Source organism: Mustela nigripes, chromosome 2, assembly GCF_022355385.1.
Source record: "Mustela nigripes isolate SB6536 chromosome 2, MUSNIG.SB6536, whole genome shotgun sequence".
NCBI classification, from domain to species: domain Eukaryota; kingdom Metazoa; phylum Chordata; class Mammalia; order Carnivora; family Mustelidae; genus Mustela; species Mustela nigripes.
The window spans coordinates 61,114,029-61,139,055 of record NC_081558.1 but is presented as its reverse complement, the minus strand read 5'-3'; the positions used below and the strand labels follow the sequence as shown (position 1 = coordinate 61,139,055).

Sequence of the window (25,027 nt, the reverse complement as noted above, 5' to 3'; positions counted from 1 at the left end):
ATGAAAATATGAAGTAATGTCCTTTTTCATTCTTTTTAAAATTTCTGTCATTCATTTTTTTAAAAATTTCTTTTCAGCGTAACAGAATTAATTGTTTTTGCACCACACCCAGTGCTCCATGCAATCCGTGCCCTCTATAATACCCACCACCTGGCTCCCTCCACCCCCCCCCCCCCCCCCCGCACCCCCCCCCCTCTCTAATCCCCCCCCCCCGGCCCCCCCCCCCCCCCCCCCCCCCGCTTCAAAACCCTCAGATTGTTTTTCATAGTCCATAGTCTCTCATGGTTCATCTCCCCTTCCAATTTCCCTCAACTCCCTTCTCCTCTCCATCTCCCCATGTCCTCCATGTTATTTGTTATGCTCCACAAATAAATGAAACCATATGAAATTGACTCTCTCTGCTTGACTTATTTCACTCAGGATAATTTCATTCATAATTCACACCAAGTCATTGGTGCTTTGTATTTTCTCTTTTGTTCCTGATCAGTCTTATGAGGTTTATTAATTTTATTAATCTTTAAAAAAAAAAAACATGCTTTCGGATTTGTTAATTTTTTGTTTCTGCCTTTACACTGATTTCTGCTTTTATCTTTATCTTTTAAAAAAAAGATATATTTATTAGAGAGATAGAAGAAACATAATGTGTATAAAATCTAAAAATCACGTTTAGATAGAATATTCTGTCAGATCCCATTATATAGTATGCAAAAGGATGATTTCTGACTTCAGGACAATTTTTTTCTTTTCTTTTCCAAATTAACAACATAATTTCAACAACAGATGATACATTCTGCAAAACTGACACACATTATATTGACCATATAGCCTACTCATTTTAGGAAAGCATCCCAACAACTTTATTTTTAAATATTTATTTATTTTTTTTTTAAAGATTTTATTTATTTATTTGACAGAGAGAAATTACAAGTACACTGAGAGGCAGGCAGAGAGAGAGAGAGAAGAGAAGCAGGCTCCCTGCTGAGCAGAGAGCCCGATGCGGGACTCGATCCCAGGACCCTGAGATCATGACCTGAGCCGAAGGCAGCGGCCTGAGCCACCCAGGCGCCCTATTTTAAAATATTTAAATATGTGCTTAGGACATTCACACACTACTCCTCCACAAAGTGTAAATCTTGAAAACCACGAGAAGTTTGCTTCTTTCTCCTGCTTTAGACACAAATTTACTCTATTCTGAATATCCCATGGGCTCCATTATTATGTTGGATCACTAATAATGAAAGACAAACTCCTCATTCTGAATGTCCAGACACTGAAATTCTCATTGAAATGTAACCATGTAGCAATTTCCTGATAATCTGTGTCTTCACAGAACTTTATACTGTCATCTCCTTTCTTTGTAGATCGTCTTTTCTTGGAGTGATTTCTTACACTGATGCCAGTAAGTGTGATACGTGCTTAACTAATAGTTGTTGAATGAATAAAGGAATGGGCACCTGGAACAAGATAGGGCTAAGAACTAGGTGAGGTAGGTATGCAGGACTTCTACCTGGCTCTCAGGCTAAGGCAAGCCACACCAGAGAGATGCTCTGGGGGCACAGAGCGTCTTTGAGGAAAATGCCCACACATAAGCAAAGTTTTGCCAACAGTTCTGCATTACTCAGAGCCCCCCTCCAGCTCAGGTTATGCATTCCTGATACAGGGGTTCAAACTTACCAGGGTCAGCTTTAGCAATTCTAGCAAGGTCTGCCTCTTTAAGAAACTGCACAGAGCACCAACAACCTGAAAGTCGTATCTATGACCCATCCACAGTCTTCTCCATGAGTTCTTTATAAACTCCACCATTGTGGGGCTCCAGGCAGCCCTGGGATGGGGAATAATCCTTACACTAGACTGGAAGAGGCTGCTGGGAACCTGAAAAGCCCAAAGAGGTGGCAGACTGTTAGGGCCGATTTAATGTTAAAACCTGTTTAACTATTAGGGCCTGCTTAGCCAGAGCAACTCCATATTGCCTAGATAGCCATATTGTTGTTTACATCCACGGACTTCATTCCGGGAATAAAGGCCCCCGTAGTTCCTGGTATGGTTCCGGGTATCGATTCTGGGAGTAAACGCCTTAACAATAGAAGCCACGTACCTTGGGTCTGCAGTTATGCCTTATAAAACCAGCCTGTGAGTTCGGGAGGGGGTTCCTTTCTTCGGAGGCAGCCCTGGCCTGTCAGTCTGACTTCTAATGCTTGGCATAGAATAAAGCTCTACAGGGTGCCTGGGTGGCTCAGTGGATTAAGCCACAGCCTTCGGCTCAGGTCATGATCTCAGGGTCCTGGGATCGAGTCCCGCATCGGGCTCTCTGCTCAGCAGGGAGCCTGCTTCCTCCTCTCTCTCTGCCTGCCTCTCTGCCTACTTGTGATCTTTCTCTGTCAAATAAATAAAATCTTAAAAAAAAAAAAAAAAAGCTCTACATAACTTTCACTTGGTCTCAGTCTCGTTCCCCTGGCCGGTCAGTCTAACTTCTAATGCTTGGCATAGAATAAGGCTTTATGTAACTTTTAATTTGTCTCAGTCTCATTCCTTTGATAACAGACCCCAACACAGGCTATGCCTGATACCGTTCTGATTTGACTCATTAATTCATGTATGTATTTAATACATAGGTCTGTTTTCCCCAGGCAGAGCAAGTATCAATGTCCAGAGGTGAGAGCGAGCATGTTAGGTTCCCAGAACTCCAAAAGCAGAAGTGTTGAGAGGTAGGGAATGGAGGACAAAGAGCAGGTCAGAGAGAAAGCCTGGAGCCTGAGCTGCCATGTTAAAGATTTCTGGCCTTATCCAGAAGAAGTATACATAGAAGAACAAAATGGTCAGATTTGCATGTTGGAAGGATTCCCACTTGCACATGAGGACTTGTAGTCTGGTAAGCCTCAGTGACCCAGTGGTCACAATTCCAAGACACAGTCTTTTCCCTGCCACTTCCCTGAGGTGGTTCACCTTGGTTGGCCATCGGGCTTATCATGCCTCCTTACATCCATGCTTTTACAACAGGAGGCTCACCCAGGAGAGGACCAGACATAGGTGGCCAGCTCTCCTCCCAGTAATTCTGGACAATCCATCACAAAGCAACCCCTTCTTGTTCCTTCTAACTGGTTATTATTCGTATTTGCCAGTGCCAATTAGTCCTTCCTGTTCTTGGACAGTTCCTACTTTTTTTCTGGCTTGTTTATTGGCTTACTCAGTTTCCTGTATATGCCCTTTCTTACCTACACAGATGGAAAGAAATATAGATTCTCATTTATAGGAAATTACAAAAAGTAATGATCCCAATCTTCACTGTTTCCTGTTAGGTTCTCTTTTGCCAGCAAGTAGCTGGTAGAGCAGCATTTGAATTCGGTCTCCATAATTTCTTCCCATTAGTACACTGTACTTCCTGCTATTTGTTCCTTGACTGCACTGAGCATCAGTTTTCAAGTCTGTAAAATGAGAATAACACCATTAGTCAGGTATCCTGCTATCCAGGAGGCCAGGAGCCACAACCTGCTGGGAACAGGGCTCTTGCTCCCTCTAGTGGTCAGTTTGAACTGCGATCCTGTAGGGTGAAGGAGCCCCCATGCAAAAGCTGAAGGGACAGGAAGAGGCAGTTGGAAGGCTTCTGATTTTATGTGACTAACCTGTCAGAATTTCTGTTTTGAGATTCGCAGCAACAGTGCAGGTGTTCAAGAGTGTTTGGACTGTATGTATCGGAGGCTTCACACTTGAACTCTAAGTCATCTAAATCCTCCCCGTGTCCCGGAGATGATACTGTACAGAGAAATCTTACCTAAATTTCGGACCTTGGTAATGAGGGGAGAGGACATATTTGCTTACTTTACAGGCAGGATTTTCGCCTGCCAAAAATCAGTGCATTTCAGATTAGTATTTGATATTCAGTTGATAGAAACTGTGGCATCCAGAATCCACGGGTAGTCCACTACTCACAGTGCTAACGTCTTCTCCCCAGAAGCCACTCTTCTCCCTCAGGGGAGTGTGGAGCCATGGAGGTGGAAGCTAGGGCAGTGGGGTTTCCTGAGGACCTCCCTCAGGGGTAGGGCTTGGAGAGCCTTTCTGCCTTGGAGACCTGTTCCTCCTGAGGGGCCAGTCTTTCCCTTGCACTCTCTCAATTAAAAAGAGAGAGAGAGAGAGAGAGAGATCTATTTCCTTGCCTGTGCCCAAGTTAGGTGTGAGCTGTTGTGGGGTTATTCCATGTATATGAAAGAAAATAAGGGCTCATGCAGCAATCCTGATGGCAAAGAGGACATTCTATTTTTGCTTTTCTCATGGACCAATCTTAGATGTTCCTTTTTAAGCCAGGGACAAGGTAAAAAGCTTGAAGATGGTTATTTGTTCAATGTAAATGTAATCTACAGAGGATGCTGATGGGTTATTTTTGGCCACCTCTGATTTAGGGAAAGGCCAACCAGTGTGCTTGTAAATATCTAAGTCAGTCTACAAAAAATTACTGGGCCCCTACTGAAATGATAATTCCTTACACTGAATTCATCTCTTACTTAAAACTGACATGCATATTACTTCATTTGATCTTTACTGTAATCCCGGGAGGTAGGTACTTTTATTTCCAATTTGAGAAATTGGGAAACTGAGGTGAATGCCCAGATAGCAGGTGACAAAGTCAAGACTGGATGCAGGCATCACTGCCTGCTCCCAATGGCCACTTTCCCTGCATGCTAGTGCTCTGCCTCAGTGGGCTCTCAAGGGCAAACAGGGATGGGGACGACACAGCCTCTGTCCCCCAAGGAGGGGAAACAGGTGCATTGGTCAGAGCTCTCCAGAGAAATATGTATATATATGTGTATATATACATATTTATAAATATCAGAGTAATATATCAATCAATATAGCTATACAATATAGTATAAATATTAATATAAGTATATTAATATTTATTAATACTTTAATACATAGACTAATAGTAATATATAATCTATTAATACCATAGCATATATTATATATTATGTATTGTATATTATATGTAATAACAGTACATAATAGATAACATAAATTAATTATATATTATGTATAATATATAATAAACCATATATTTATATATTATATTATGTTAATTATATAGTATTAATATATTATGAAATATTATTATATAATTATTAATATATAATAGATCTTAGATAGATTTATTTCAGGTAATTGGTTTATGCACTTGTGACGACTGGCAAACCCGAAATCCACAGGGCAGGCCATCATGTCAGAAACTTTTGAGGAGAAGTATGGGGCGCCTGGGTGGCTCAGTGGGTTAAAGCCTCTACCTTCGGCTCAGGTCATGATCTCAGGGTCCTGGGATCGAGTCCTGCAGCGGGGAGCCTGCAGCGGGGAGCCTGTTTCCTCCTCTCTCTCTGCCTGCCTGCTTGTGATCTCTGTCAAATAAATACATTTTTTTAAAAAATCTTAAAAAAGAAAGAAAGAAAGTTTTGAGAACTAAAGCTGCAGTCCTGAGGCAGAATTTCTTCTTTGTCAGGGAAGAGCCTCAATTTTGTTCTTAAGGCCTTCCAGCTAGATTAGGTTAGGCTCACTGAGATTATTGAAGATAATCTCCTTCACCTACAGTGTACTGATTGTAGATGTTAATCACATCTACAAAATACCTTCCCAGCAACTCCTAGATTAGTGCTGATTAAATAACTGGGGATTGGGGCACCTGGGTGGCTTGGCTGGTTAAGCATCTGCCTTTGGATTAGGTCATGATCCCCCTCTCAACAGGAAGCCTGCTTCTTTCTCTCTCTCTTTCCCTCCCCCTGCTTTCTCTCTCTCTCTCTAACAAATAAATAAAATCTTTAAAAAAAATAAATAGCTGGGGATTATCACCTAGTCAAGGTGATAAATAAAACTCAGCATCTCACAAGGAATGCTAGTTTACTGATAGGGCCATTGTGCTGCAGATGAAGACAGCTTGCCATGTGCGGGTAGAGCTACTTGGTAGTAGAGAACTTCTGCAGGTGGGTCCTGCTCAGCACTGTGGGCATTTCAAGCTGGTCAGGAGCTAGGAGAAAATATGTGCTTACGTTTGTAAACTGTTAGCCAAAAGGTAGTATATTTTTCCTCACTCGGAAGATGGCAGGAAAACTCGAAGAGCTTGGTCGTTGTAGAAGATAGGAAAATGGTTTGTCATAATGTGGCTTCTATGTGATGATTGAACACAAAATGGCACATGACCTGGGTTTGCTTCGCAGCTGCTTCCTTTCATTGACCCTGACATCTTGGCCCTTGGAGTAGTAGAATCCCAAGACCCCCACTCTGCAGGGGCATCCCCCCAACAGCCCCCACACACACACACACACCACAGAGTCTTCCACCCCTTTCTCAGAGACCAGCCCATGAATAGTTCTACCTCATTTCTCTCCCTCACGGTCCAGTCATCCCCGGCTCAGTGGTAAGGCTGGAGGCAAAGTCACTGGCACAAAAGGAAGAAAAGTATCCCTCTCTTGCAAAGCCTTTGAAACAGCGACAGGACCATCATCTTTGCCGAAGCTTCTGGCAAAGCCTTTAGAATTTTTTTCCTGCTGGTTGTGCCTATCTTTTTTTTTTTTTTTTTTTTTTTTTTTTTTTTTTTTTTTTTTTTTTTAAGATTTTATTTGACAGACGGAGATCACAAGTAGGCAGAGAAGCAGGCAGAGAGAGGAGGATGCAGGCTCCCTGCTGAGCAGAGAACCCGATATGGGGCTCTATCCCAGGACCCTGGGATCATGACCTGAGCTGAAGGCAGAAGCTTTAACCCACTGAGCCATCCAGGCACCCCTGTGCCTATCATTGAGACCAGGCACAGAGGTTGACTTCCTCAACTGCTGAGGGCAATGTGTGCTCTTGGAGACTCTGAAGACTGATCTTTCAGACTGTGTTTGGGGTCAAGGGGATGTTCAAATGGAGAGGAATTCATATTAGTTACATGATGGAGCCCATCATAACATTCACCACTCTGGAAGGCACTAGCTGTAAAGAGGTTTCTGAAGATGGAAGGAGAGGACTGTGGCCATACCGTGTGCCTTGTGTCTCCCCTCTTGACCCCTCCTGGCTTCCAAAGGGAAAAATGGACTCATTGGTTTGACAATAGTAGAGGGAATCTGGATAATTCCAGAAGCAGCTCTGGCTCCAGGTACACAAAAAGGAAAAGTCTCCCTGAGCTGGTTTCCTGGAAGTATGGGGGACAACTCATTGATGTTCTCTTCAGGATTCCCGCCATCTTCTAAACAAAGTGACACAGGTTCGAAGCCCTGTTAGGCTCATCTCCTGCCCTGGAGGGCAGGGAACCAAAGCTGCGTTGGGAGCAGATTCTGTCTCCCATCCATCTCCAGTTTCTGTGCTTACTCCAGCTTTTTCCTTCTTGGATGGTGGAGACTCCAGATGTCAAAGCTTGTTGTGAATAAAGCTGTAAAAGGGGGTCATGCATCCAAATTGACATGTATTTCTTCCTGGATTGAAAGTGACTACAGTCACCAGGATGGGAAAGCATCATGAAACCTTAACACCCAACTCATAAAAAAAGGGCCAGATTGGGTTTAGAGGATCGAATGTGTAAGTGGGGGTAGTTAGGTCATAGAAGCAAAAATCACCTTCCACTGACTACAAACAAGTCAGGGAAGCCGTACCTGATGTTAATGACCTTGTTTCAAACTAAAGTCACATGCAGTGTTTTCACCATATATTTTTCTTTTATTTCTTAACTCACTGCTCCAAGTTTTGCCATTAGGTAAGTATTGCTCCCAGACCCTCCCTTATCTGCTAATGGGTAATGCTTCTTTCACATGATCTCATGTTTCCACATCTCCAAGAATACAGGGGAAGGATGGGTGAGGATGAGGAACCCTGGGTTTCAGGGCTGGGAGTATGGCAGGAACAAATATAGTGGGGGAAAACCTGGCAGGCACCTACCATCCTTGGAAGATAGCCCAATTCTTCTGAGCCCAGAGCCAAGCCAATATACCTGCTGGGGGTAGGGCGGCCAGGCAGTAGGCTTTCATTGTGGGTCCCACCTCTGCCCTAAGCAGAGGTCTAAGAGCAGCCTCTGCTCCATTGTTTCCCAAAAGTAGGAATCCTTGCCCTATGGGGGAAAATGTAGCTGTCCCTTTAAAAAGAAGTTTTAGGGGCACCTGGATGGCTCAGTGGGTTAAGCTTCTGCCTTCAGCTTGGTCAGTGATCTTGGAGGCCCTGGGATCAACCACCCCCCATTTAACCCCAGGATCAAGCCCTGTGTTGGGCTCTCTGCTCAGCAGGGAGCCTGCTCCCCCGTCCCCTGCCTGCTTGTGACCGCCGTCAAATAAATAAATAAAATCTTTAAAAAAATAAAAATAAAAATAAATTTTAGCTTAGTCATCTACAATTGCACAAAGAAAATGAGCCTCAAGCTTAGAGCAAGGGGCAGCGAAGTATTAAACAACCACCAGAAGGATTTGTATATGTATTTCTTAATGTTTGTGCTTTGCTTGATCCCTTCTGGGGACAAAAAAAAAAAAAAACGCTTTCTTGCCTGTTCCTTGTGCTTCAATAGCATGGGAACAAAGTCTTAAAAAACAGCATCTTACTTCCTAAATTATCCCTGACCTAGATTTCCCTGATGGAGACTGGATACAGGAAAGTAGAGAAGCCTGTCACCGTGAGAAGTTTGCGCTTTCTTCTGCAGATAATCAGGGACATTGAAGGTGTGTCCCTGCGTTTTTCAACAGGTTTGTCAGGATTCCAGCAGCGATACTTTTCCACAGCTCCGCCAGACAGGAGTAATGGGAAGCTGGGAGACCATAAATGTTAATCCCAGAGCCTTGATGAGAGATTAAACCATAATCTTAAACATCTAGACCAATGTGGTCTAATAGATACATAGTGAGCCACGTGTAATTTTTAATAATCCAGGAGCCATATTGAAGATGAAGGAAAAAGGGGTGCCTGGATGGCTAAGTTGGTTAAGTTTCTGATTTCAGCTCAGGTCATGATCTCTGGGTCTCGGGATCCAGTCCTACCACTGGCTCTCTGCTCACAGGGAATTGATTCTCCCTCTCACTCTCCCTCAGTTCTCTCTCTTTCTCAAATAAATAAAATCTTAAAAAAAATAGTTGAAATTAATTTTAATAATATATTTCACCCAAAATATCTAAAACATTTCAACATGTTATAACAATTATTAATAAGTTATTTTACTAGATTGCTGTAAGTCTTAGAAATGCGGTGTATGGGGGTGCCTGGGTGGATCAGTTGGGTAAGCCTGGGATTTTCAATGTCCACTGAGGTCATAATCTCCTGTGGTGAGATAGAGCCCCGAACACCCGCTGAAGATTCCCTCTCCCCCTCTTCCTCTGCACCACTGCTATCACTCCTCCCCGCATTTGTACATGCTCTCTCTCAAAAAAAAAAAAAAAAAAAAAGAGAGAGAGAGAGAAGGAACAGAAAAGAAATGCGGTGTATGGATAACTTTTTTTTCTTTTAAAATTTTATTTATTTATTTGACAGAGAGAAATCACAAGTAGATGGAGAGGCAGGCAGAGAGAGAGGGAAGCTGGCTCCCTGCTGAGCAGAGAGCCCGGTGCAGGACTTGATCCCAGGACCCTGAGATCATGACCTGAGCTGAAGGCAGCGGCTTAACCCACTGAGCCACCCAGGCGCCCCAGTGTATGGATAACTTAAGAGCACATGCCAATTCCTTCACTAAATTTTAAGCGCTCAAAGGGAAATGTGGGTCTGTTAATAAAGTTGTTGAACAGAAAAATATTCCATACTGCTTCCATTTTTCATACAAATTAACTAAAATTAAATACAATTTAAATTTCTGGACGTCAGGCATATGAGCCACATTTGAAGTTCAAGAGGCAAGGATGGCTACCGGCTACGTACCCCCGCAGAGCACGTCTAGATCGCAGACACACCTTGCACTAGACCTTGCAGCCTGAGGCAGGCCTCCAAGCTCCAGGAGCGGGGCAACAGCGGGCCCTGCAATTCTGGACGTGTTCACCAGGTGGCACTAAAGAGAACACCCTCACCAGCTCGCGAGGAGCGCCCAACCCCGGAAGCGAAATCCCAAGGTTGCGCGCGGTTCCTCCGGCTTTCTCCACCTCCGGATACACCCTACACGATCTGGGGTCCAAAAGCGTGCAGTCAGGCAGGATGGGCGGGAGAGCAGACGGGTGGGGTGTGCAGGGCGAGTGAAGAGCGGTGAGCAGGTCCCGGTGGGCCACGCGGAGCCACGCAGGGGCGGTGCGCGCGCAGACTCGGCGTCCGACCGCGCGGACTGCAGAGCCCCCGCCTGCGAGCGCGTCGCCGGGCCACTGCTGCCGCGTCGCCTTCTCCCGCGAGATCGCCAGCGCTGGGCCCGAGCTCCCACTAACGTACCCAGAGCCCGGCCTCCTCTCCAATGTTTCAGAAGTCACGGCCGGCGCTGCTGCAGTCTCAGGATGTTGGAGACAAGGTGGAGACGCTTATGGTAAACTGCGGGGAAGGGACACAGGGGTTCCGAAACCGCCGGGTCGTGGAGGGAAATTCGGGAGGTAGCCGAGGCTCGGCGGCTCTCTGGGAGCCTTTTCCGCTCCCTGGGTGTGCGCCGAACAGGTTGGGGACGTGGCGGGAGAGGGATGGATTGGTCAAGGGGATTGAAAAGAGAAGGGCAAGGGAGGAGAGGAGTTGCAGCCCCCTTGGACAGACAGGCGACGGTCTGTCTGCTGCATTGGCGTCCGGGTAGGGTGGCGGAATTGCCCGGACCTTGGGAGTGTCGGGGAGTGTGCCGGTGCGACCACGAGCCGCGTGCGAGCGCCTCCGGACGTTGCTTTAAGTTGGATGCCTAGAGCGACAGAGGTGGAAGGACGCTCGGGCAGGTATCTGGACCACCGCAAGGCCCGGTAGTAGCCCCAGACCGGAGAAGAGGTGGGTGCCCGAGAGAGGTGAGTCAGGACCGCACTGGGCCCCCGGGGCGGGGAGAGAGGACTGCTTCTAGGTCTCCACCTTCTAGCCCGCGAGGAATGGGGGGAGGGGTAGTAGGGCCCGAGGCCACGCCCCTGAGTCCGGATTGGCTGCCCCGGTCGTGCCGCCGGGTCTCCATTGGTGGAGGCGGAGGCGGGGCTGGGCAGGCGGGTCCCGGAGGGCGGTCTGGCTGAGCTGCTGCCTGCGGGTGGAGGCCGCAAACGCAAGACGTAGATCCCCGAGCGCTGCCTGGCGCCGCGGCTCACCTTCTCTCCGAGGTCCCCTCCGCCAGCATGGGCAGCGGCTCTACTTTCCATCTTTGAAAGCGTACTTACCTATTTCTCTTTCTGGGTCCTCCAGCTCTGGCCTGGAGACTTGATTGGATTTTGTTTTCTCAAGGAAATTAAGAATTGCTTATGGAGGGGCCCCTGGGTGGCTCAGTCGTTAAGCGTCTGCCTTCGGCTCAGGTCATGATCCCAGCGTCCTGGGATCCAGGCCTGCATCGGGGGCTCTGCTCAGAGGGAAGGAAGCCTGCTCCTCCTGCTACCGATCCCCCTGCTTATGTTCCCTCTTGCTGTGTCTCTTAAACAAATCTTAAAAAAAAAAAAAAAGAAAATTGCTTGTGGAAATTGCTAACTTATTTCAGTACTATTTACTGCCTTTGTATACTGTGTATTATTCGGTTGTTTTTGCCCTCTTCCCTCAAAACAAATTGTTACTCCTCTAACTTCGGGCTATTTAGAAAAAAATCAAACATGCCTACAAAGGATGTTCCATGTGACAACATCTTAAAACTTCAAAATGAAAAGTGTAAATTCTGTTGTTTTTTTTTAACGATATTACCTGTTGTGTGTCGGGTTTTCTTTTCTTTTTTCTTTCTTTCTTTATTTTTTAAGTAGTAGAGGTTAGTCTGTCCAGCTGGTATATACATCTACTCTGGGCTCATCGACCAAGAAAATTACAAAATTACAAAAGTTACAGGCTCTAGGCATTTATTCAACAAATATTTATTAAACTAATAATATGTCCAAGCATTGCACTGTGAAAATAAGACATAAAATAGTTCCTGCAATGATTAAGTGTGAATGTGTTAGAGCATGTGTTTGAAGGACCACGGCCTTAAAACGAATCCCTGGAATATCTGTGAGAGTGTTGGGGTAGCAGCACAAGAGGACTGCATAGAAGCTGTAACTATAGGTCATGCCCACAACCTTACCAGAGCAGGAGCAAAGGGCTGAAGGGAGCCAGGGGAGATTACCCTGTTGTAAGTCTGGCCAATAGCCTCAAACCCTGGGACGCAGGACACAATTTTTAAGAGTGCGGTGAGATCTTGAGGTGGTGTACATAGATGCCTTACCCGGTGCTGTTCCGGGATTAGTAGGGTCGAGGCTGGAGGCTGCCAAGGAGGCTACTGGAACAGATGGGTGTGGGCCGACTCTGGAAACACTTAAGGGTCATTGGTACGACTGGGTCATGAAGCAGTAGGTACAGTGAGGAGTTTTACGTGTCTCCCAAACTTGCTACTGGAATATCTTGTTGATTGGGGTAGCAGCAGGAGTGTGAATTATTGACTGGGTTTCCATTTTGGAGTGTGAGTGGGAGCTTTCTGGGGCCCTCTCAGGGAAGGGGGTGCTGGGCTGAACTGGCTGTGGGTGTGGTGCAGTGTGGGTGAGGTGGCCCTGAGGAGCTGTGGTTGGGGGAGATAAGAAGAAAAACATCTGAGGCTAAGAGAAAAGAGCAGACTCAAAAGGAGCCCAAAACCAAGAGGTGGCCAGCTGTTTGAAATGCACTGGACCAGCCAAGTAAGAGAAGGCCTAGGGCAGGAAAGGACTCCTGGGATGGGCAGGTCCTTGGTGAGCAGAACTGGCAGCTTTAGCTGGATGGCAAGTGGTGGGGGCTGAGGGGGTGACTAGCCCAGAGGGAGTGGAGGTGATGTGGCTTCAGACTGGAAAGACAGGGGTTTTGAAGCTTGCTCCCAGAAGATGCCAGTGGAAGGATGAGACCAAGAAGCACAGACTCCAGGAGTATGGCTTAGCATATCCCCACTCTCCCAACCCCTCTGGGGGACTGGGAATGGCATGCTGACAGACTGGCAAGGTAGATACATTTTGCTCGGTTGTATGTGTTGTGTTATCACTTTTGTCACCCCTAGGTACTTTATAAGCCATTTGAACAGAGTTAGGACCTCCAGTTTTTATTACGTGAATTTTTTTAGTCTTTCAAGTGGTTGCAGTTCTAATTTGAAACTTGCTCATTTGGTAGAAATGTGGAGTGATCTCTCTTTCCTGTGAAACAAAAAAACCCACAAGTTACAAACATTTAGCTCTGGGTTGGTGGCTGTATGGGTATAACTGGCAACTTCATTTTCAGTGTCTTAGGACAACAGTTGTCCGTGCATTCAAGAATAATAGTGCTAGTGCCATTTAATGAGGAGAGAAGATCTTTTTGGATGGCGTTTGCCAAGTCTCTTGTTTGGAGAAGAGTGCTTTCATTTCCTGGTTGGATTTTTAAATGTGGCTTTTCACAACCATTCATGATCGAGTGTTTCTGAGGCTAGGTGAGGCCTCTAGCCTAGTGGGTTCAAGGAGGTACATTTAGGCTTTGCCCTTCTGGGTGGTGCCGCTAGATTAGCCAGGATTTCCTTTCTGTCAGGCGACTGTCCTGGTTTAAGGGAGAGCCAGCAGACCCAGGGGGAAGGGGTGGCTGCTGATCTACCCACATCTGCAGTCTGCTTAGGTCCTAGTGAGATGTGTGGGTGGGAAAGCTTTTAAATTAAGGAAGTTCATATGTTTCACAGGAAGTGGTCCATGTTTTACATTGAAACTGAGCTTATGGTTTCGCTTCCTATATCTCCCTCCTGTAAATATCTACAGGTCCTATAACCAAGAGAGATTGACAGCCAACAGTTCACACACTAGGTTCAGTTGATTTTGCTTCTGTGAAGATAAGAGATGGCCAAAAACTTTTACCCTCAGCACAGAGAGGGAGGTGTGGTTGGTGGCCTAATTCACAGGTAGAGGGAGGTGGATTGCTCATTCTTAATACTGAGGCCAGAGAGATCCCCTCTATCTGGGTATTATGTTCTCCATGGCATTCCAGCGCTGTTAATTCCCAGGTTCACTTTAACCTTCTCTGAAGTGGGAAGATAATACAGGGCACCAGCAGGTGGTTTTCTAAGCCACCCACATAACGGAAAGAAATGGTCCCAGTGTGGAGAAAGCTGAGAAAACTTGGCAGCTGCAAAGTTGCTGACTCAGTGTTCTCTTGCCCTGAAGTTACATCCGGTGATCAAGGCTTTCCTGTGTGGCTCCATCAGTGGGACCTGCTCCACCCTCCTTTTCCAACCCCTGGATCTCCTCAAAACGCGCCTGCAGACTCTCCAGCCCTCAGACCATGGGTAAGGCCTGCTGCGTGCCCCCCTCACCGTTTCTCTGAGGAATGGTTCCAACAACTCCTCTCAGACACAGGAACATCTCAACTGTTAAGTCAACTGCCATTGTGTTGGATACTTCAGGAGAAACATGGGCCATACCCAGCTTTGATTTGACATTTCCTGTTAATGAAATGGAATCCTTCCCTGGGGGCACCATGCTGGGATCTGGGATGCCTTGGTGACATTTGCATTTTATTGTGCTGGCCTGTAATGTTGTAACTGTGCTGTCTGGTACGACTAGTGTGGGTGGTTTTCTGGAAATAATGTATGCATTAAGTGTCTCTTCTGTGCCTGACATTGGGCTCAGCACCATGGGAAGTATACCAAATGCGTGTAACATGGGAGGTCATCCCATTGCTCACGGTGTGAATCAACAGATAAACACGTATGTGCCAAATCACGAACATATGGGAACTCAGAGTTATTCCAAGATGTGTTGTAGAGATTCTTGAGTGCTCTTAGGGAAGAAGTCATACCAACAAATCTTTGGATGGGAAGTTCTTTTATGAGGATGAGGTCTAAGTGATTTTTTTTTTCTTCCTTGCCTTCATTTTGTCTGCCTTTAGATCTGGTCGTATTGGGATGCTGGCTCTGCTCTTGAAGGTGGTTCGCACGGAGAGTATTCTGGGCCTTTGGAAAGGGATGTCCCCTGTAAGCTGCCTTCTGGGTCTTCTCTTGCACCCTCTGCTGTCATAGCTATCTCTTTGTCAGGCACCTTCCATATCCCCTCTTGGAAGGATAGGTCAGTGCCAGAAGCAGTGGGAGGACTTGTGTGGTCTTCTCCCTATCACATGATGCCACTCACTCCTATGAGAGGGCTCAGGGAAATATCTTTATGCCCTAGATACAGCTTGTTGGAGCAGTAGCAGGTCTAGAGTAGATGCAGTGAGTGCCCTCAGCTGCCAGCATACCCTTGTCCTTGCCCTTCGGTACAAGCAGGCCACACCTGCGTTTCTTTACCTGCAGGTAAATTTGCTGGGAGTGCCAGGGCACAAATGCCCACCCCAGCCCAGTGGAAGATGATGTTTAAAAACCTCACTCACCCTCCTCAACTGGAGGGTGAACTCTGAGGTGCCTACATCAATTCCCAGAGCTCCCCCCAAAGAGATTACCTTTACCAGGGCAGTAATGCATCAGGCGGCCTGCCCTTCATTGGCTGCCTTCTCTCCTCACTTCCCCATTCTCTTGTTGCTGTTCCCTGCATACCTTCAATCAACTACTTGCATGCAAATCTCTGTCTTTTGGGAAAACCCAGCTAAAACAGTATCTCACAGTGTCCATCTGGGCTTGCTTTCCTCCCTCTTCCCTGTTGCACAGTCCATTGTGAGGTGTGTCCCTGGCATTGGCATCTATTTTGGCACTCTCTACTCCTTGAAGCAGTACTTACTGCGAGGCCATCCCCCCACGGCCCTGGAGTCGGTCATCCTGGGAGTGGGCTCTCGCTCGGTTGCAGGACTCTGCATGTCACCCATCACTGTGGTAAAGACACGTTACGAGGTGAGTCCGACTGCTTTCAGCCTTCGGGGTGGATAAACAGAGGCATTGGGCTTTCCTCAATTGGTCACCTATGTCAGCTCCAAACTTGGAATCTAAAATCGAGGCCGCTGTGGTCAGAGAATAAAAGCCACGTGGGACCAAGGCCTGTGGTGCCTGGCATTGTCACATACCCCGAAGTCAGGTGGGTTCGTTGCTCAAACCCAGGGCTTCTGCGCTAGCCACTGGTACTGTGCTTCCTTGCAGAGCGGGAAGTATGGCTATGAGAGCATCTATGCAGCCCTGAGGAGCATCTATCGCACTGAGGGGCACCGGGGACTCTTCAGCGGCTTGACGGCAACACTCCTTCGTGACGCACCCTTTTCTGGAATCTACCTGATGTTCTACAACCAGACCAAAAACATCATGACCCATGGTATGGACGAAGGAAGGTGTGGTGGGGGAGGGGAGAGATATCTCCGAGACCTCTTATTCTTGCAGCTTTCTCTGCGATAGATACTGTTTATTGTTCTTAGCAGAGTTTTAGGAACGGAGCTATTTCTGCCTCACGTCAAGCATGGGGCCGGTGCTAGGACCCAGTGGTGGTCATGGAAGACTTGGCCCCTTGCCCATTTGAATTTATGGTCTATTATGGCAGAGTACTGGTAGTACTGTCATTGTTGAGTGGGTTTGGGAGGGAATAAAGCATGTTTTACAGGAATCCTGCAGTGATACCTGGCAGATTTGCCTGATCTTTAGATTGCTGGGCCCTGCATGAGGGCCTCCTACATCAGGAACTTTGGGGTAAGACCTGGGAGTCTATATTTCTCAAGAAGCACGTGATCTGATTCTTATCAGAAAAGTTTGGTGAGGTTATTGGGGTTAGCGCTTCCCCTTGTCGTGTTCCCAGGTAAAGTGGTTTTGAGCCCTCTGTTCGGGTAGAGAGCAAGGTGCTCGACCTCAGGCATTCCAGCAGACCCACGCTGCTAGGAAGCTCTCGTTGGTCACAATGGGCACACTCTGTATGCTGTGAGCAGCCACCCAAGCACGGCCAGGTTCTGACAGAAGCACGTCCTGTGGAATGAACCTGCATTCCATACGGTGTCTCCAGAGAACTTGAGCAAGGAAATGCAACCCAGGTCGTGTAAAGTGGGAAAATCTGCATGCCGCCATCATGACAATGGTAATCAGTGGAGTTGGAGGGCTTTAGGAGTTTGCTTCTCTGTCGCTCTCGGCCCGCAAGAAGGACTCGGAGACTCACATAGCGGCGAACCTTCTTCTTTAATAGCTTTTTTCTTCTCCCTTTTACCCTCGGCGCATGCGTTTTTATACAGGCAGTGTTAACCAATCAAAATGCAGTGCTCATGCACCTCCCGCGAGAGTGGACCTAAATGAACAGCCAATCATATTCAGTCCCTTACAGCTCTTAGAGTAGGCCTCCTGTACTGGCTCCCGACACTTCTCTCCTGTAGGCACCAGGAGGCCTGACACTGCAGGTCACAGCCTTATGTAGCTCAGTTTAGGGCAGTAAGGGAGCTTGGTGTACATTTTTTACTTCTCTTTATGTATAATTGTTTTTTGCAATCCATTTATGATTGCAAAGGTTGAGATTAAGCAAAAGTAAAGATTAAGTTGCAGGAGTGATGCCCCTTTGCCCTTAAATACCTCCATGTGTGTTTCCTAAGAACAAAGATATTCTCATATAACCTGTCTCTTTTATCTCTCGGACAAGATGGCGTCTCCACTGAAAACTTATTTTTTTGTAATTTGGAAGCATCTGTGGGCACTGGAGGGGGTGGGGGGTGGTGGTGGAGATACTTTGAATCTGCATAAATCTCCATAAAACATTCTGTTCCTTTCACCCCAATGTTTGAGCCTCAGTCTGTGATTCTTGCCCAAATCAATTATGATGGCGATGGTTGTAAAAAAAAGGCAAATTTGAATTCCATGACTGCCATCTACATTTAGTTATACCTTTAAATGTTTACTTCTTAACCCCATTTTGAATCTAGACCCTTCTGAGTTTGAGAAAGAATTCGAGGGCAACTTGGTATTGATATTTATGTGAGAGTCATTTGTAACTGAATGTTGCTTTTGTCATGTTTCAGACCAGTTGGATGGAGTCCTTATTCCCGCTGTAAACTTCAGCTGTGGGATCTTTGCTGGCATTCTGGCCTCCCTGGTGACTCAGCCTGCAGATGTTATCAAAACCCACATGCAGCTCTCTCCAGTGAAATTTCGGTGGATTGGCCAGGCGGTGACACTCATTTTTAAAGTAAGGCTACAGAGTAAATGTTGCTTCTTAACTGTGGTTAAGACTTGCTCTCTCTCTCTCTCTCTTTAGAATGGAAGCTGGTGTCCTTTACATATAAAAATCAGCTGGAGTGCTTTAAAAAGTCCCCACCCCCAGGTCACAACCTGGGCTGCTTCAATCTGAATCTCTGGAGGTGGTGAAGCCCAGTAGCTAAGTTCCCCAGCGATTCTGGAGTGTTGCAAAGGTTGAGAATCACTGCTAAAAACCTAGGTTGGCTGTGGGTTGGGTTTTTTTTGTTGTTTTGGTAGGGCGGTTGGTGGTGGGTGGGGAAACTGACTACCTTAGGAGGACCTGTGATAATAGTTAAAGTTGACAGATTGCTGGACTCCACCCCTGCCCACCAGGTCAGGGAATCTGGGAGGGCCTCATCCCCTGATGATCAAGGAGCTAGGAGGGAACTCAAGTCAGAAAAAGATGACAGGGACACCTGGGTGGCTCAGTCGTTGGGCGTCTGCCTTGAGTTCAGGTTATGATTCCAGGGTCCTGGGATCGAGCCCTGCATGGGGCTCCTTGCTCAGCGGGAAGCCTGCTTCTCCCTCTTCCATTCCCCCTGTTTGTGTTCCCTCTCTCACTGTGTCTCTCTCTGTCAAATAAATAAATATAATCTTAAAAAAAAAAAAAGAAAGAAATGACAAATACATCATTTGGTCTCTAGAAATTTGCTCTAACACAAATGGACAAAAGGTATTGTTGAAGATAAAAAGTACAGTAGACATAAGGTACACTTACTGAAGCACCATTTAAAAGCCACAGAGTTGGTCCTTTGGGAGCATGTACGGTTATCACACACCAGATATTCTTGTTCAAGCTAAGTTTTTATATTTTTCTATACGTCTCGGTTTTTCTGTGTAGCAGAGGAAACGATGCGAGCATAGGCATCCTGTATCTGTCTCGCCCTAGATGTAGACAAATATTTGTGAATCAGATCATATTCCTCACCCTGCTTGGGTTGCCTACTCTCTTATTCTCTATACCTAAAAGCCTAAACTTTGAGAATAATATTCTTCAGTATGTATGAAATGGCAAGAATGATAATGATAGGAATGAATCGGTCCAGATTATGAGAAGGAGGTGTTTCGTCTTTAATGCTTATGTAAGAATGTCAAGAACATACAGTGGGTTATGCAGAAATGCTCCCTCTAGACAGACAAATTGCCAAAAAGACATGTTTTCCTCCAGCCTGAAGCCAGGCCCCCAGGGCTTGGCATGCAGACCATGGCCTGGATCTCGCTTGCTAGTTGGGGCTTGGTGTGTATGGGAGCTGCATAAGCTATCCAGCTGTATACAGCTGCCCTGTAGAAAGATTTGAAGCTGAGAAATAAATTCTCCTACATAAAGCAAGCCTAAAAAGAGAAAGTTTAGCAAAAAATTATGCAAAAAATATTTATTTTTTTTAGTTCATCATCTCCTTGGATCCATTATTCATAGTTTTGGCATTATCAATGAAAATCCTAAAACTGAGGCTCACCAATGGGGTAACAGAGACCCTCAGTCTCACACTAGGTGTGTTCCTCATGTTGCTATTCTGCTTCCGGAATGCTGACGTTCGTTTTCCTCTTAGGATTATGGGCTCCGTGGCTTCTTCCAAGGCGGCATCCCGAGGGCCCTCCGCAGAGCTCTGATGGCAGCGATGGCGTGGACCGTGTATGAGGAGATGATGGCCAAGATGGGCCTGAAGTCCTGACTGAGAGGGATTGGGTAAAGACGGGCTATGTTGCGCTCCCTGGCTCTTTCCGGGGGCTGCTTCGCCTCACTGTCCTGGAGTAAGATGAAGTCTAATCTGGAAAGCCAGGCAGATGTGTCCCCTTCTGTTACCCAGTTTCAGTAGAAAATAGGTGGGCCTGACTCAAGCCTTCAGAATATCCCAGAAGAGGAGTTACGGATGCCTACAGCACACTGGGGAGTTCAGAGAAGGGCTTGCCCCTCCTGCCAGGTTACTCGAAAAGGCCTTTCTGGAAAGAGCTCTGTCAGGTGGTTCTGCTTCAGCCACCCAACCTACACCAGGCTGCCTGTTTGCATCTGTTCTTGGGCAAGGCATCGCACTGCCAGAGGAGCTGTGGCTGTGAAGAGCTCCAGCAGGGGGGAAGCCGGGTCTGTGGAGAGAGGGGTTCTTGTCATCAGGCTTTTGTCTGTGTCTGGAATGCTGGTGGGATAAGGAAGAAAAGATGTCATTACTTAATTGGTCACTAATCACCTCAGAGGCTCTGAAGAAGTGGGGAGAGTGGCTTCTTAGCCTGAAGTGTCCAAATAACGAATTTTGGTCTTGGCCTCTGCACTGTTTCAGTTCTAAATTGTTCTGGCATTTTTCTGCAGCTAACATTCGCATAAATAAAGTGAAGCACTTTATCATTGGAAACTGTTTGGAAAACCTAAATAGTGTCCTTCCTGTGTTCTAAAATAACCCAGTTGTCTAAGGTGGCTGGCTCTTGACCCATATAAGTCCTAAACTCTAAACATTTATTTTATTTTGTTATGTATTTATTTATTTTTTTAAAAGATTTTATTTATTTCTTTGACAGGCAGAGACACAGCGAGAGAGAGAGCACAAGCAGGGGGAGTGGGAGAGGGAGAAGCAGGCTTCCTGCTGAGCAGGGAGCCTGATGTGAGGCTCATCCCAGGACCTTGGGATCGTGACCTGAGCTGAAGGCAAACGCTTAATGACTGAGCCACCCAGGCGCCCCTAAACATTTTTTCAGGCAGCTTTATTTCACACATTGTACAATTCACTCATTTCAAATAAGCCATTCAATGATTTTTAGTAACTTACTGGGTGAGGCAACCATCACTATGAGCCAGTTTTAGGGCATATTAATCCCCCAAGAAGATCTCAGATTTACAATTAATCCTCATTCTGAGTCCCAACTCTCGGCGACCATCAATCTGCTTTCTGTCTATAATCTGCCTTTACTGTACACTTCATGTAGTCATACCATTTGTAGCCTCTTGTATCTGGCTTCTTTCACTTAGCATAATGTTTCTGAGGTTTCTCCACATGGCATGTTCAACACCAATTTTTTTTTTTTGTTTATGGTCAAATAATACTGTGTGCCCATACGAGATTTTATTTATCCATTTGTCAGTTGATGATTATTTGAATGGTGTCCACTCGGGGGCTTTTATGAATAATGCCACTTTGAATGTTCATGTGCTGGTATTTGTGTGGACCTGTGTTTTCATTTCTCTTGCGTAAATAGATGCCCAGGAGTGGAACTACCAGATCACGTGGTAACTGTCAAACCATTTGAGAAACGACCAGACTCCGTACCATTCTACGTTCCCACACCCACAGTGCAGAAGGGTTCAGGTTTCCCCACATCTTCCTCAACACTTGTTATTGTTTTGTTTATTATACCCACACTCGGGGGTTCCCAGGTGTTTCTGTCAACTTTCAAACTTAGAAAAGAGCCATTACATTATCCAAACAGCAGGAAGGGGAATTTTGGTCTCCAGGTTAAGAATATGGGCTGGGATCTAGGTGGTTCTAGATGGAAAGTCTGGTTCTCTACTTATTTAGACATAGTTGCAATTGTTCCTGGAAAGTGGGCATACTAATGGTGAGGGTAAAAGGAGCAGATGTTTCTGGCACCCTGGCTTAGTTTCCAAGGGCTGCCACAACAAATTCCCACGAATTGGGTAGCTTCTAGCAGAAATGTATTCTCTGTTCTGGAGCCTAGGAGTCTGAAATCAAAGTGTTAGCAGGGACTTATGCTCTCTGAAGGCTATAGGGGACGATAGCTCTGGTCTCCCCAGGATTCTGGTGGTTGCTGGCAATTCTTGGCACTCATCATTCCAACCTGGCTCTGTCTCCACAAAGCCACCTGTGTGTCCGTCTCTGTGTCCAAATTTCAAGGACATCAGTAATTGGATTACAGCCCACCCTCCTCTAGAATGTCTTCAACCTGATTACATCTACAAAGACCCTATTTCCAAATAAGGTCACATTCTTAGGCACTAAAGTTGGGGGGTTAGGACTTCCAGTATACTCTTTGGGAGCACACACACTAAGTTTAGTTGTAAGCTTAAGTTTACACTTTAGGGTTTAGGTTAAAGTGTCCTATTCAAAATAGAGCAGTATAGGAGAGGACAGATAGGATCCTAAGCACAGAATCCCCCTGGGCCTTGATGATCTGTGCCAAGGAAAGTAGGAGATCAGGTAAAACTGGAAATGTGTGCTGGGACAGGAATGGAAGGAAGGCCAGTCACCATGGATGTAGTAGCTGGGTCCTTGGCAGGTTGGGGCAGAGAGGAGACCCAGAGGTATAGAATTCACTCCAGTTTGCTCACCTTATACTTGACTGGTGAATTTCAGTCACAAGGGTCACCTATTATGTTCATTACGATGTGGTTTTAGAATACAGGTAGGGTCCTGAGCTGATGACCAAGAAAGAATTCTTGAGATGTCTTTGGAGCAAAATGGGGTTATTAAAGCACAGGGACAGGACCTATGGGCAGAAAGAGCTGCTACCCTGGGATATAAGGGGTGGTAGATTATATACTATGGAGTTGGGGAGGTAAGGAAAAGGGAGGTCTCAAAAGGATTTTCATATATTAAAGTAGACTCAACAGCATACCAGAGGCCTTGCCATTGTCAAGGTTGTTTTTCCTTCTAAACTGGCATTAACACAGATAGTTGGGAGCTCTCTAGAGGAACGTTACACTTTTCCTATTTGAAATACCTGTCAATGGGCTGCAGGTTATAAGGACATTTATTTATTATTATTATTATTATTATTTATTTATTATTATTTATTATTTAATTTTATTATTTAATATTTAATATTATTTATTATTAATTTATTATTAAATCAATAATATTAATTTAATAATAATTTCCTTCTGGAAGATAGGTTATTGATAGAAATGCTAAGACATTTGTAAACTGAGGAAGACTCATGTCTTGCAGGGTATGAGTTAACTATTTGTTTTTCTTTACTCAGCTTTAGGGTAGCCAGGAGTACCTGAGAAATATCACGTAAATCCCATCTGGGGGAGAGGGAAGTTGTGGGGTGTCAGCTTCTGCTGCTTCCTCAGCTTGCCTTCTCTTCCCTCATCAATTAGAATGTTCTTTTGGGGCAAAAAAAAAAAAAGATTTGGAGAAGCAGTCTCATTTCCTCCTACATGTGGGGTAAAACTGGAATTTGCCCTTTTTAACCCTGATTCCAAAGGCCAGTGGCCCTGGATATCTCCATATCCCAGGCCCCAAGAATTTGTTTTTCTTTTTCTGTAGTCTGTCACTGTTTGAGAGTTTCAGCTGGCTGGAAACAGTGCCCAGTGCCTTTTAAAAACTGATTTGTTCTTGGCTGCCTCAGACTTAAGGCAAATTATTTAGAGCAGAGCTTTGTGGAAGGAAACGCTCATCTGGCCACTACAGATAAGGCTGGTAAGGCATGGGCCAGAAAAGGACAGAAGCAAAGCTTTCAAGCTCTTGTTACATTCAGTTTCCAGAAATATATTACAAAATATTTCAGTCACAAAGAGTAGAGCAAATGGTACCTTGTCCCTTTATTCCCATCGCCGAGAGGATTATCAGGATCTTGCTCCCCTTTGTCTTCCTACTCTCCCCTTTACAAAGTCTTTAAAAAAGCAGATTCCGGGGTGCCTGGGTGGCTCAGTGGGTTAAAGCCTCTGCCTTTGGCTCAGGTCATGATCCCAGGGTCCTGGGATCAAGCCCTGAATCAGACTCCCTGCTCAGCAGGGAGCCTGCTTCCTCCTCTCTCTGCCTACTTCTGATCTCTCTCTGTGTCAAATAAATAAATAAAATCTTTAAAAAAAAAAAAAAAAAAAGCCTCAGCCTTCAGCTCAGCTTATGATCTCAGGGCTCTGGGATCAAGCCCTGCATCTGGCTTCTGCTGAGCAGGGAGCCTGCTTTTCTCTCTCTCTGCCTGCCTCTCTGCCTACTTGTGATCTCTGTCAAATAAATAAATAAAATCGTAAAAAAAAAAAAAAAAAAGGCAGATTCCAGACACAGACATCACACCATTTCACCCTTCCATAGTTCATCTCTAAAACATAACGAACATTTTTCTTACGTAACTACATTATTATGCCACCTGGAAAAAGTTAACAAATCTGTTGCATATCATCCAATACTCAGCCCATACTGGATTTTTTTAGGGGAGCCTGGCTGGCTCCATCTGTGGAGCAAACCTGCTAAATCTTAGGGTTGTGAGTTGGAGCCCCACATTCAGTGTAGATGAAGGGGATACAAAGGCAGAAGGAACTGTAGATAAGATTAAGTGTCCTTGGGGCACCTGGGTGGCTCAATGGGTTAAGCCTCAGCCAAACTCAGATCATGATCCCAAAGTCCTGGGATCAAGCCCGGAACAGGGCTCTCTGCTCAGCAGGGAACCTGCTTCCCCACCCCTCACTGTCTACTTGTGATCTCTGTAAAATAAATAAATAAAATTTTTTTAAAAAGTGTCCTTATAAGCTGCAGCCCATTGACAGATACTTGAGGCTGGCAGAGTATAAAGTTCCTCCAGGAAGCTCCCACCTCTTCATGTCAATGCCTTGCTAGATGAAAAGCAACCTTAGTTTGACAATAGCAAGGTCTCAGGCTTCCAGTGATTCTTCTTTAGCATATGAAAATCCTTTTGGAACTCCCCGGAGCTCAATCTCCCCCAGCCTCAAAGTACGTCATCAATTGCTGTTCACAATCCTGGGGCAGCAGCAGCCCTAGTACTTTATGTACTTTCTGCCCTTGAGTCCATCCTCATGCTTTAATAAAATCACCTTTTTGCATCAAAGACGTCTCAAGAATTCTTTCCTGGCCCTTGACTCTGGACCTCACCAGTATTCCAAAACTACATTATAGAGATTATTTAAAAATAAAATCTTACAGGTGGCTCACTTGCTTAAGCCTCTGACCCTTGGTTTGGGCTCAGGTCATGACCTCAGGGCTGTGGGATGAA

At 45.7% G+C, this 25,027-nt stretch overlaps 1 protein-coding gene across 4 annotated transcripts; it reads left to right on the top strand.

The window, feature by feature from the left end:
* Positions 1–10,011: 10,011 nt before the first annotated feature.
* On the top strand, positions 10,012–20,472 carry SLC25A38 (solute carrier family 25 member 38). Of its 4 annotated transcripts, none has more exons than XM_059390510.1 (7): positions 10,019–10,408; positions 14,172–14,293; positions 14,896–14,980; positions 15,647–15,826; positions 16,070–16,238; positions 17,911–18,077; positions 19,678–20,472. In XM_059390510.1, exons 1-7 carry the CDS (start codon positions 10,355–10,357, stop codon positions 19,798–19,800), a joined length of 900 nt encoding a protein of 299 aa, XP_059246493.1. In that variant the 5' UTR covers positions 10,019–10,354; the 3' UTR covers positions 19,801–20,472. The 4 variants fall into 4 exon arrangements, with proteins under 4 accessions (XP_059246495.1, XP_059246493.1, XP_059246492.1 ...); XM_059390509.1 differs by having other exon boundaries at positions 10,020–10,423; XM_059390511.1 differs by lacking the exon at positions 10,019–10,408 and adding an exon at positions 12,633–12,698.
* Positions 20,473–25,027: the final 4,555 nt, after the last annotated feature.

Coding starts and splice junctions, on each gene's coding strand:
- SLC25A38 (XM_059390509.1), top strand. CDS start 10,355: ATGTTTCAGAAGTCACGGCCGGCGCTGCTGCAGTCTCAGGATGTTGGA. Junction 10,424..14,171: donor ACAAGGTGGAGACGCTTATG/GTAAACTGCGGG, acceptor CTTGCCCTGAAG/TTACATCCGGTGATCAAGGC. Junction 15,827..16,069: donor TGGTAAAGACACGTTACGAG/GTGAGTCCGACT, acceptor GCTTCCTTGCAG/AGCGGGAAGTATGGCTATGA.